Raw genomic sequence first — 13,112 nt, 5'->3', positions numbered from 1 at the left:
GGAAAATGCTCGCGTGAAACGACACGCGCTGGAACTCGTGCGCACGCGACAATCAGAGCGTATACACGAGAGTCGGGCTTTCTTCTCGCGGCGCGGGCCGGCGCCCTTTTCCGAAGCCGGCTGCCTTGGCCACCGCGAATGCGTCTTCCGCGAGTATACGCCGCTGCTTCTTCGAGGAAGTCGGCCGTGGACGCTTCCCCGAGACTTCAGTGCCGGGTACCGCGTTCAGATCGCGTGAGGACGCTATGTGGTCGCGATCAAAGTGCGAGAGCGAATGTCATGCAGTTCACAGCATCTCCCCTTGCAGTAGTATAGCCAAGGAGTGGAAGGTGCCGTTTTTGTCAGTTGAAATGCAGTGCCTAACGTCTGAAAACAACATTCGGAATATGGGAAACGTCATCGCGTTGTTTGGGTGATGCTGTCGTGTGCTCCGTTTTTATCTCTCTCTCTCTCTCTCATCCCATTTGTCCCCCTCTCAGATTAGGGCATCAAACCGGATGCCTGTTCTGGTTAAAAAACAACAAACTCACAGTGTCGAACAACACTGTCATACCCATATACATTTCTTTTGAATCCACATAGCCGCTAGAGCGACCAGTGTTGTCGGTTTCAGGTTATATTGTTGTCTATATCGGCACTTGCATAAATTCATCAAATGGGAATGAGAGCCCATTTAAGGGTACAAATTATGAACCAGACCACTGCCTTTTTTTTTCCTTCTAAGGGTTTCGCCTGTAAGAACAAAATTTTACTGGTAGATATTAGAGTCTTTAGCAAGTTCCGGAAATGTGGTACCGCACTGCTCTTCCTTTCAAGCCGTTGTGCTGTTGCCGCTCCCAGTTGCAGTTCATCGTCGAACGGCAAGTTCCTACTTAACGACGCTTAAGCTGAGAGGAAACAATGAGGTGCGACAACCATATGCGGTAGTAAATTTTTACAAAATCAGGGAGTCGGGGTTCCTTGATTGCAAATGGGAGCGCCAAGAACACAGCGGGTGAGAAAAGAGCAGCGGTACAGTAACGTCGTACCGCATGTCCTTCAGCTTGCTAAAGCAGTATTCACTTGTGCTGTACAACATAACTAGTATACATCCAGGGCATACTCATCATGCTATTAAACATAAACGGATGCCTTTATCGCTAATACTTTTTTTTTAATTTTTTGTACCAACCTTCATCAAAAAACGGCCAGATTTATACGTTATCCCGAGGCCATATTCGATCAATTTTTTGTGCCCGCGCACTTAGCCTGCCGATTTCTGGCGATGCGCGTACGCAGGCCAGCACGGCAACAGGGTGTTTCTGTCTTCACGGTGGAACCCGGAACACGTTAATCATGAGCGTCCCACTTGCCGTTCCCAGTGCACGGTGCACTGGCATGGGCGCGCACCATCACGCCGCGTACTTGGGAATTTGAGTGAGAACCTCCCTCGATTAGGCAGTGGAAAACTTTCTCTTTCCTCCTTTCGAAGTAAAACGCGAGCACTTTCGCCCGACATGGAAATAAGCGCGGAGCCAGAAACGGGGAGAGTCCTTTCGCACGCATCGAAAGAATTAGGCGCGCGCGGCTCGTTAGATGCGCCGGGGCGGAAGATGGGCCAGCGTGCTTGGCACACAGTAGCGGCAGCTTCCGCACCCAAGAAAGAGCGTCCCATCAGCCAGCAGCGGCGAAGGCCGGCCGCCGTGGCCCACTTGGCCACGCCCTGTCCGGCGCTCTAGTTCCCGCGCGCCGCTTCGACTCGCCGCCGGGCGCGGTCGCCTCTTCGGGGTCAACGACCCTCGTGCCACGGCTGGGGGGAGTCCCGACCATTGGTCCGTGCCCCGCACCGCCCCTCGTCTTGGCGCTCGTCCGAGAGCGCTTCTTCTCCGCGAGAGAGACACACCCTCTCGAGCCCGGATCAAGATCTGCATCATCGAACGAACCCGAAGCGCCCTCCGTCGGAGTGTCAACCACGGCAACGCTCTTGACCGCGCCTGTGGAGAATGCCGTACCGTGTAACAGCGACAACCTAACGCGGAGTAACCGGACGTTATGACCAGTGGTTTAAGTCATAGGCAACTGAGTATATCAGAGCCCTTCGCTACATTCTCAAGATCACATCGGATTGCTGTGACATAATGTCCCAGCAATAGTTTGTTCGCATGCAAGATAGGGTATATAAGTAGTGAGATCACACTTACCAACGCAACTGAGTACCTTATCAGTTTTAATTTCTGAAGCGATATCACGGTTAAGGTGCCACACTGTTAAGCAGAAGAATATAACTGCGACGCTTACACGAGTGCGCCCCAGTTTTATTATTTCCCTGCGTGTTCGAAATAAAGTGCACACGGGCGTTCGACCGTCACGCGACGCACCATGGGTTACACGTTTTCCCGTCGCGGAATTCGAGCTTGCGAGATGCACGACTGTCGATGCACTGACGGGTGATTGCACGGGTCCGGAATGTTACTCAACCGCAGCATAACGTGAAAGGCGACGTATAACCCAAGCGAGTCACGCCAGGTTCGTTTCAGTTTCGCTAGCGCGAGTGAGAGGAAGCGATGCCATTCCATTCTTCAAAAGGCGAAACGGAACAAGTGACAATGAGACGGTGAAAAATATTTAGGGAAGTGGAATTTGGTTATTGAGGGGCAAAAAGACGAGAAAAAAAGTTACACAGGTTTTATTGTCGTAATGTGAAAAAGTATGTAAAAAAGGGTGGAGTTGTAAGCTCAATTCCTGTTATTTTACGTGCCAAAACCACGACATCATTATGAAGGACGCCACAGGAAAGAACTCTTGAAATTTCACCCATCCGGTGTTCTCCAATGGACTCCAACATCGCACAGTATACGCGGGGGGTCTCTACCATTCGGCGCCCACCCAAATTCAGCATCCACAGCCGTGCGATCGAATTCGCGATCATCCGATCAGCAGCCGAGCACCGTATACAATGATACACCGTGGCGCACGAAAGCTAAAAGTTAAGCGTGGCTGCATCTTAACGAAGCGGACCACGAATAAAGGCGAACAGCTAACGTATATTTGAATATCTCAACTCGTATCTGCCGGGTCTCGCAAGACGGGAAAAATTATTATGGAAGGAAGGAAGTGTCATTCACCTGGTTGATGCACGAAGCTGCAAGAAAATTCAGAATGACGACTTCCTATAGATAGCGAAACATTCGATTGGTAAGGGTACACGAAAGAAAAACGTTTTTTTTTTGTTGTTGTTTTTATGAGTGAATTACCTTTTCAGAACCCCAACGTAACGACTCTTACCGCGACAAGACGTTTCATAAGCGAGAAAACAGGGAAAAAGAGAGAGTGGGTGGCAACGCCACGATGAAGTTTCTGCCCCAATCACCCTGACATGATAGGCTTCGACTGCGTCTACGGGGACCTCTGCATTGTCCTCCAAGGGCCACCCTGAGAGGAAAAGTACATTGTCCTCTGAGGGTCATCATCATCATCATCAGCCTGACTACGTCCACTGCAGGAAGAAAGACCTCTCCGATGTTCCGCCAGTCAATTTGGTCATGTGCTTGCTGCTGCCACTTTATACTCGCAAACTTCTTAATCTCATCTGCCGACCTAACCTTCTGTCTCCCCCTAACCCGCTTGCCTTCTCTGGGAATGACGTCAGTTACCCTTAATGACCACGGTTATCCTGCCAACGCTCTACATGACCGGCCCATGTCAATTTCGTCTTCTTGATTTCAACTATGATATCCTTAACTCCCGTTTGTACTCAGATCCACACTTCTCTCTTCTTGTCTGTTAAGGTTACACCTATCATTTTCCTTTCAATCGCTCGCTGCGTCGTCATGAATTTAATCTGAACCCTCTTTGTAAGTCTCCAGGTTCCTGTTCCTTAGCTAAGTACCGGCAACATGCAGCTGTTATATACCTTCCTCTTGAGGGATAGTGGCAATCTACCAATCATGGTTTGAGAGTGCTTGCCAAATGTGCGACAAGTTTCGGGAAATCTTGTAGAACCAATGAGGCTACTTAGGAATGTGACGTCACGTCAACGTCCGTTTGCAGAGAATTCAACGCGAAATTTTTGAAAACGAAGCTGTATGTTATTGTCATTGTATGTTATGGAATGTCATTGTATGTTATAGATGCGAAGCATTTATTTGCGTACTACAAGCACCTTCGGTATCTATCTATCTATCTATCTATCTATCTATCTATCTATCTATCTATCTATCTATCTATCTATCTATCTATCTATCTATCTATCTATCTATCTATCTATCATCTATCTATTTATCTATCTATCTATTTATCTATCTATCTATCTATCTATCTATCTATCTATCTATCTATCTATCTATCTATCCATTCATTCGCTTACGCCTGGTTGCTCTCGCGATCGCCCTCTTAACGTGGCGTGAACCGAAATTGGTATGGGAGGGTAAGATGGTTTGACAGATACGACGCGCTGGTCAAGACATGAACAATGTCACAATCCCGTCGCGTGTCGTCAAACATTTTCCTCCAGAGAGTGGCACACACCCGCCCGTGGGTGAGTGCCACATGTATGCGGGTAAGTGCCACAGCTGATTGACACTTCATATCTACCCAGGAACGGCAATAACACACATGGGTAACTTTGACGCATGAAAAAAAGCCCACATCGGCAGTGTTGACCCGATGAATGCAAAGAATAAATGTCCGGGTCCCAGCAGGAATCGATCCCCAGCATTCTGCGTGGCAGTCAAGTATTTAATCAGAGTCACGCCAGAACCCGAAACTACATTACAAAGACACCATAATGTTCGCGAAACGCATATTGTGGTTGTAGTGCTGGCTATCCGATTCTATAAGCATTGGGTGCCATCCGTTGAAGTTGATTTGTGTAGCAGAGTCCAGGGCTGTACACCATCCTTGCGAGCAAGAGCGCTTCTTACCAGATTATCGCTTCTGGTTATGCTAATACTCATGTTCCTGTTGGCATCGTTGCGCAAGTGTGAACGACTGGCTCTGTAAACATTTGCGACTGCCGGTGCGTGCAACATTTGAGCATATATTTATCGCCATTCCATAACGTGTCACTCACTAAAAAAAAAAAAAAAAAAATCCCTCCGCATGCTTGGCATAACATCGATTCCCAAGGTACGGGTGATCTGCCGAATTCATTTTTCTAAGACGGAAATACAGCACTTGTGCTTGCGTCTTTCATATGTTTGTGTTTTTCGTACCATTTTGTGCGCTGCTTCTTCAAAAATCATGGCTCACCAACTGGCTCATCAGTGTATATTAAGCAAATTCATTTTATAATTTTAATAAGACGCGAAAGGTTGGAACTGAGGAGACTAGAGTTATCAAAAAATAACTTATCGTTACAAGTGAATTCAAAGATTCACTTTCGTCTTCCTGTCACTAAAGTATTCATGCAGTTGAACCGAGAATTTCGTCTGAGCGAGACACGTTAAACGTGCCATTCTGGAGAGCGATACGTCACTGCTTTCCAGTGTATACACTATTGCTAATACACGTGGTTCGTGCCTCGTCATCTCGTGGCAACGCAGTTTCCACGTATCACTCTATGCGTTCGCCGAGGCTCGAAAGGAAGCGACCCACTCGGCTTTCACCAGGTAGAAGGCCGTGCCACGCCATGCGAGAATCGTTGTCGGTCCACGTATGGAGGGCTCCGCAATTTGGCTGACAGCGATCGCGTGGAATTTTCTCAGCCAACCGGTCTCCTCTAGCCTCGATGCCAAGAGAGCTGTTAAGTCCCCAATCGCTACGAAAAACGCAGGAACCGGTGCTCTTTTTTTTTTCTTTTGTGTGACTTCACTTGAACGCACTGTCTCGAAAGCGAAGGCTTTAAGTTCTATGACGACTTTATCGTTCGCAAATACCGGAGACTCTCATTGTCTGCCTGTGTGCACACTTCCGTTAGTCTTGTAATCTGTGCAACATATCGCGACACCGTGTGTAATGTTTAATCCGCAGGCGATTGAAAAGTGTATCAGGAAATAGACGTAAATGCACACTGCGGGGAGCACGGTTACAACGGAGTGTCGTAATACACACACACTTTCGTTACTGGTCATACGTCCGCTTTCACATTGCGTTCTTGCATAACTGTTCAAACGAGAATAACCAATGAGAAAAACACGGTGTGCTTCAGCTGACACTGTACGGGGAAAGAAAGAACGGTATCGATAACAGGCGCAGCATGCCAGCGCACAGTTGCTACATGCACACAGCTAGCCCACAGCGGCCTGTCGTCTCTCGGATGACTGCTCCTTCCCATCATTTCGTGTGAATGCCTGCGGGCACACGCAGAAAGAAAGCGAGAAAAAAAAAAAAACAAGACAGGCGTGAATAAGCAAAGAAGAGCGATTGTCCGTGCACGGCCCCGGCAAGGTCTCTCCAATCGAACGGCGGCGGCAGCGCCCATGCAGCAGCAGCGGAATCAGGTCCAGCTGGGCGCGAACTGCGATTTCTTCGCGCCCACGATCGTCGGGGGCAAGTTTCGGACCGCGGAGAAGAAGAAAGGGAGATGTTGTGCAGTACACACGCGCTGTCCAGCAGGAAACGACGCCGGGGAGAGAGCCCGGCCTCGGACACGCCCGGCTTCGCTTCCGTCAGCGCGGCGGCGGCGAAACCGGGCCATCGCACGGGGCGTTGCCTCGGGCCCGGCCGGCCTTGGGATGCCGAAGGGCCGCTGCTGACCGGCGCGCGAAGGTCGCCTGCCGATCTCCGAAGGAGACCGCACGGAAGGACTCGCCAGGGAAACAGTAACAAACACGCGCAAAGCTTCGCACGAAAGGCGCAGCCCTCCCATGGTCCTCTTTTTGAGCCAGCAGGTGTGAGTCTTTGTCGACGATCCCAGCGGGACGTCGGGGAAGACGAGAGCTCCGACGTTGGCGATGCGCGCGCCCGAACACGCTCGATGCGTGATTGATGGGGCCGCGTCCAACCGTCGATGCGAGGAGGGCGCCACGTATCGCCGACGCGCAAACGTATCTTGAACAGAATCGAAACCACCGCTCTCGTTACCGGGGGAGTCGCTAATTGGAGGACGTGTTCTCGCGTTAATGTACCTACGGATCACCTTCGGACGCTATCACCTCCGTCACCAGAAAAAACAAGCTCAACGGAAAACATGAAATCGCGTCTGCACTCACATCTTCTTAGTTTTTTTTCTTCTTTTTTTTTATACTGCACTGCTATCTCGTTGCGCTAGTTCTAAGCGTGCTCGAAACACGGGAACCCGACACGCTATGATGTCAGCTTGGACGATCGCGCTTACCATCGCTAGTGATGGAAAGTGGAATTCCTACGGCACAACGCGGCCGATGATAAGTTTGATCACACGTTCGAAGACTTGCCGGTATTAATCATCTCGCAGTGGGCAGAAATATAGTTTCTCAGCATCTTAGCATTAAAGAAAGAAAGAGAGTGTATCCAGACCAGCTGCCTTGCAGAACGGGCCTGTAGGCGAAGCCTGAGCGATAACATTATTACTGTTGTTTAGAAAGGCGTTGATTCTGTTGGAACATCAGCTATCCAAACGGCTTATAGCCTTCAAGGTTCAGTCTAAATAATATGACGACATGCAGAAATGCATTATTGTTGAAGAGCGACGAAATTTTTTCGGAATCTTCAGAACGAATGAATATGATAAAACTGCGGTGACGTACACATACTGTAATCGACCAATGACGAACGTTGCCACCGAAAACACAAAAAAAGCTTCGCTCTTGTTGAATTGTTGACAAAATAAGGACACATCGCCAGTACAACTTGTCTTTCTTCACCAAATAGCGAAGGGTACGAAGTGCAATTGAGAAGCGTGCCAAGGACTACACGAATGATCTATTCTTATCTAGACAAAACATCTGCACACTTGGCTTCAAGATCATCTCAGTGTCGTAGCGGTAATGAGTGGTCGGAACAGATGCCCGCAGAGATTAGAAGACGCGCGTACATTTTCATTTTGCTCGCTCAACTCCACAAATACAAAGAGTTAATAAGAGGCAGTTGGATGCCTGTGGTAAGAACACGTGACCTGGACACTAGAAATGTATACCGCCTGTTGCTGTGCCGGTACGTTTTAAATTACAATTGCTTTCAAGGGTGACGTGCGAGCGATGTTTACACGTCTCTGCATGTTGATGCGCGACTACACATTTAACAGAACTTAAATTTCTTTAGTATTAAGACATATCGAAGCTGCTTATTTCAGGCAAAAAGCAAGAAGTACGATATGCCTGACAATGTTTAGTTGGTTACTCGAAATGCATGATGTTAACACATACGCTGAACATGAAGTTCTTTAAAATAATTTCATTGCTTCTCAAGTTAAATATCTCATCATACGTTTTGCATCATTCTTCATAAGAGGGTGAATTAAAACAGTAAATATATCTGAAAAAATGAACGTGGAGCAGCTAACAAATTGAGCATGACAGCTGTAGAACATCTCGAACATACTTATTTATTTATTTACCTCTGCGTTTAATACATGACAACTTCCCACAAATCTCTGTTCGCCTAACGAGAACTGAAATTGATTGATGGCGCATCTATTGACTGTTCTTTTTTCTGGTATTAATGCTGATATGTGGATCGCATTGGCGGACTAAGGAGGCGTAGTACTATTTCCCAACATGGTAACCTGGCCGAAACTAAATTTGCGCATATGTTCACTACAGAGATACCACAATCATTCGTGGATAAAAATTTATGTCTACGAGAAAAGTGAGAGGAGATTGATATTTTCTTCTATAAACAGTGGTAAATGTCCACCGCCAGCCCCGCAAGATAAACCCAAAGGTGAACCGTTCCGGATGAACTTGGTGTCAATTTAAACTGATGTTAATATCCATAATTATGAACATTTTGTAAGCTCCACAGTTTAAGCACTCCGCCAAAGCGTAGATGTATATGTGTCTCCGAAAAGACAGAGCTGCGATCCGTGGAGCTGGTTTCATCGTTTGACACAGTGTACAGTTGTCAGCAAGCTTTGGTCACCCAGCGACCGGGGTTAGTTTGAACTTATTCTACCATTGGGTTTCACTATCAAATTCGAATCCTTTTTTTTTTTTGGTACGCTATGCAGTGGTGTGACCTTTTCTTTGTTCACGCAGGTTGGGCGAGCACGTGACGCGGTGTCCGGCGCGCGAGTACCGCTGCGACCAGTGCCCCAAGGTGTTCAGTTGGAAGAGCAACCTGATCCGTCACCAGGCGGCTCACGACGCATCGCGGAGATACGTGTGCGACGCGTGCCGCAAGGTGTTCACCGACCCGTCGAACCTTCAGAGGCACGTCCGCTCCCAGCACCTGGGCGCCCGGTCGCACGCGTGCACCGAGTGCGGCAAGACGTTCGCCACCTCGTCGGGCCTCAAGCAGCACACGCACATCCACAGCAGCGTCAAGCCGTTCCGCTGCGAGGTGTGCCTCAAGGCATACACGCAGTTCTCCAACCTGTGCCGCCACAAGCGCATGCATGCCACCTGCCGCATGCAGATCAAGTGCCACCGGTGCGGCCAGGGCTTCGCCACGGTCACCTCGCTGTCCAAGCACAAGCGCTTCTGCGCCTCGTCGCCCGCCGGCGGCCGCGCGCCGCCCGAGCCCATGAGCGCCGCGCCGCTGCAGCTGCTCTTCCCGCTGCTGCACCACCGCGCACCGCAGCCGCCGTCGCCCAGCAGGCGCTCCTCGGGCTCCGAGGAGGAAGAGGAGCCCACCAGCAGCAGCCTCGAGAGCGACGTCGAGCCCTTCAGCTCGGACTCGGAACCCATGGACCAGCGCGCGTCGCCCAAGCAGGGCGCCGTCTGCCCGGAGCCCGGCGCCCTGTGCGCCCAGCAGCCCGCCGGCTCGTTCCCGGCCGCCGCAGAGGCGCCCTGCGACCTCTCGCACAAGGCGCGCCTGCTACACGAACCGGGCGCCGACGAGCCGCTCGACCTGCGCACGCGGCGGCCTGCGGCTGCAGCCGCGGTGCTGCCCGCCGCTCCCGCCGAGCCACCTCAGCCCATGGCGCACCCGCGGCCCATCCCGCCCACGCTGTTCTTCGACTCGCTGTACCGGCACGCCGATAAACTGCCCTTCCCGGCGTTCGCGCCGCGGTTCTCCTTCCTCAGCCCGCTGCTGGGCGCCTCGCTGGAGCTGATGCGAGCCGCGCCGCCACCGCCGCGGCTGCCGCCGGCCGCCAAGGCGGGAGCCGACGGCGCGGCGCGGCCTAAGGAGCGCTACTCGTGCAAGTTCTGCGGCAAGGTGTTTCCCCGCTCGGCTAACCTGACGCGCCACCTGCGCACCCACACGGGCGAGCAGCCGTACAAGTGCAAGTACTGCGAGCGATCCTTCAGCATATCGTCCAACCTGCAGCGACACGTGCGAAACATCCACAACAAGGAAAAGCCGTTCAAGTGTCCGCTCTGCGAGCGCTGCTTCGGCCAGCAGACCAACCTGGACAGGCACCTGAAGAAGCACGAGGCCGACGGCGCGCCCCAGCCCGGCGACCGGTCGCCGCGTCGCGACGAGCCGTACTTCGACGAGATCCGCAGCTTCATGGGTAAGGTGACGCAGCAGCAGCATCAACAGCGGCCCTCGACGCCCGCGTCACCCGACTCGTCTCAGCCGAGCGTGTGCAACTCGCCCGACGGCCGACACTCGCCCACCTGGCCCCCCACCTCACCCAGCGTCGTGTCCAGCGAAGACCAGCCCGGCGCGCCGGCGCCGTGATCGGGTCTAGCTGGCACAGCCGCCGGTCAACGCTAGTCAGGACTTGGTTCAGAATAATATATCTCTCTTCCACGGCGGTGACGCCACGTGCGCCGGACTGCTGAGGTACGCGACCGCCTGTGTTCGTCGTCACGCCTGTGGTTTGTTTCGACCCCAAAGACAATCCCTTTTTAACTGGGCCTCCGCCTGATGTGCGGATGACTGGCCCCCACGGACTCTCGCGAGCCGACCAAGAGACTCGGCTTCTCGGACTTGCTAAGTCGGTTTTCGGGTCGTTTTAATTTAAGTGGCGATAGTGCGCGAGCATCGAGCCGTGCGCGACGAGTTCCTCGAAGGTCTGTGCTATAGAAGAAGGAGTGGCCAAGGGCAGATCCGTATCTCCACAGGCACCTGTTCTCCCTACGTCACATCTACTGGCCGCGCAGTAATCGCGCGAGCCACCACTCTGTTTCGAGAACGGCGCCTAGTTGAGAACGATCTGGAGCCATTAAAGAGCGGGCTACACCAAGGAGTGCTCTCAAACCTCGACGAAAGGTGCAGTTGGCGACGACTTCACTGCCTCCTCAACGGTAGTGATGGCTCTCGATGTGGGGTGACGAAAGAAGTCACCTTGTTCTCTCTCTCTTTTCTTTTCATGCTCAGCAATCACTTTTCATAGTTGTAATTAAAGATAAGGTATGATAAATATTGTTTTGGAAAAAGCGATTGTCTGCTTGAAGTTTGTGATCGCTACAGGCGCTCCTTTGCTCAAGGTAAGGCTTTAAGAACTCGCTTTTCCTCCTCGAGTCTCCACAGTGATGCAGTACTGGGTATGGTGTGGCAAGTCTATAATCAACCGTCCAGCGCTGTAGGTGTAAGCGGTGCTTTAGTGAGTTGGGGACGTATGTGAAATTTGACGGAGTACCGACACGGGTTTTAAATATTTTCGGATTGGTAGATTTAGTGGACACACTGGTGTCGAGTACCGTAAAAGAAGTGTCTTAATTGTTAAAAACAATACATCGGATATATTAAAAATACCGCTACCTTAGAACCCCAATTTTAGTTTCAGCATAGAAGAAGCAGCTTCGCAATGACTCGTCAACACAAGTTTGACGTAGCGGGACGACTTCAACTCAAGAAATATTTGCCCACCAGCTCTGTCATTTTGCTGCCATTTGCATGTTCACGTAAACAACGGACAGTGAATTGCCGTCCAGCGACTTCGACAGTGACTTCTGCGATTTAGGCCGCATACAGAACGCTAATTTTGCAAACCCAGTGAACTATGTTGACTTGCCGGGATAACGACCATTGCAGACGACCAGACTTCGAAATGCTGGATGACGAAAACTTATAGAGCAAAGTAAAATATATTAATATGTGTTTTCTGGCTTCGGTGTGTGCAGAGCATTGATAGTGTACCCCATAGAAACGAAACATGTCCTGTTTAATGTGCCTCAAAATCGTGTCAGTACTCCTATGAGAGCTGTCATTGCGAAATCTGAGAAAAACAAATATATTTTTTTGTTCTATATACCCATATATCCATAGTAAAACCAAAGCAAAAGTTACTGGACTTCAGAAACACAATCTAGAAAGGGCGTTCCTTCTCTGCTACCTTCCAAGCATGCAAATAGCCCTTAGGGCACAACACTGCCACACGTGACCAGGCTTACAAGAATGACTAAGAGTGGAAAGAACCTATTTTTAATAATTTAATATGTGGGAATTTACGTCCCAAAACCAAGATGTAAATACGAGAGACGCCGTAGTGGAGGGCTCCGGAAAGTTTGACCGTCTGGTGTTATGACATGCTTTGACATCGCACAGTAAACGGGCCTGTATCCATTTCGCCTGCATTCAAATGCGACCACCGTGGCCGGGATCGAAACCGTGACCTTCGATTTAGAAGCCGAGCAACCTAGCCACTGTTCCACCCAGGCAGACTAGTCGAGTAGCCCCGCCGCGGTGGTCTAGTGGCTAAGGTACTCGGCTGCTGACCCGCAGGTCGCGGGCTCGAATCCCGGCTGCGGCGGCTGCATTTCCAATGGAGGCGGAAGTGTCGTAGGCTCGCGGACTCAAATTTGGATGCACGTTAAAGAACCCCAGGTGGTCGAAATAAGCGGAGCCTTCCACTACGGCGTCTCTCATAATCATATGGTGGTTTTGGGACATTAAAACTCCACATATCAATCAATCAAAGACTAGTCGAGTAAAATGAGCTAAATCAGAACAAAGAAAAAGCATCAGCTGTGTGCAAGTACAGCATTCGCGCTGACACGAAGCCACCAATAGTGCGAATATCTTTAACTATGTATGTATCCTACCCAAGACATTCTATTAGGGGTATAGTGAGAACGGTATAACATTTGAACACATGTATTACGAGTCCCACCGCGGTAGTATCTGTTATAGTGGTAATGGCTCTCAACTGCTAATCCGAA

General features: G+C 50.5%; 1 protein-coding gene and 1 long non-coding RNA gene across 3 annotated transcripts in view; one reads left to right on the top strand and one right to left on the bottom strand.

The window, feature by feature from the left end:
- Positions 1-11,391, top strand: part of LOC119163950 (uncharacterized) — a 185,723-nt gene extending 174,332 nt beyond the window's left edge. For both annotated transcript variants that reach the window (XM_075888846.1, XM_075888847.1), the window contains exon 6: positions 9,096-11,391. In XM_075888846.1, coding sequence (XP_075744961.1) covers positions 9,096-10,686 — 1,591 coding nt within the window. In that variant the 3' untranslated portion in view covers positions 10,687-11,391. The remainder of the gene's footprint in view (positions 1-9,095) is intronic.
- LOC142803587 (uncharacterized) overlaps positions 1-13,112 on the bottom strand; it is a 254,867-nt gene that overhangs the window by 219,454 nt on the left and 22,301 nt on the right. The window lies entirely within an intron of this gene.

Source organism: Rhipicephalus microplus, chromosome 3 (assembly GCF_043290135.1).
Source record: "Rhipicephalus microplus isolate Deutch F79 chromosome 3, USDA_Rmic, whole genome shotgun sequence".
Lineage (NCBI taxonomy): Eukaryota > Metazoa > Arthropoda > Arachnida > Ixodida > Ixodidae > Rhipicephalus > Rhipicephalus microplus.
Note: the sequence above shows the minus strand (reverse complement) of the source record. Positions and strands in the feature narration are given on the sequence as shown.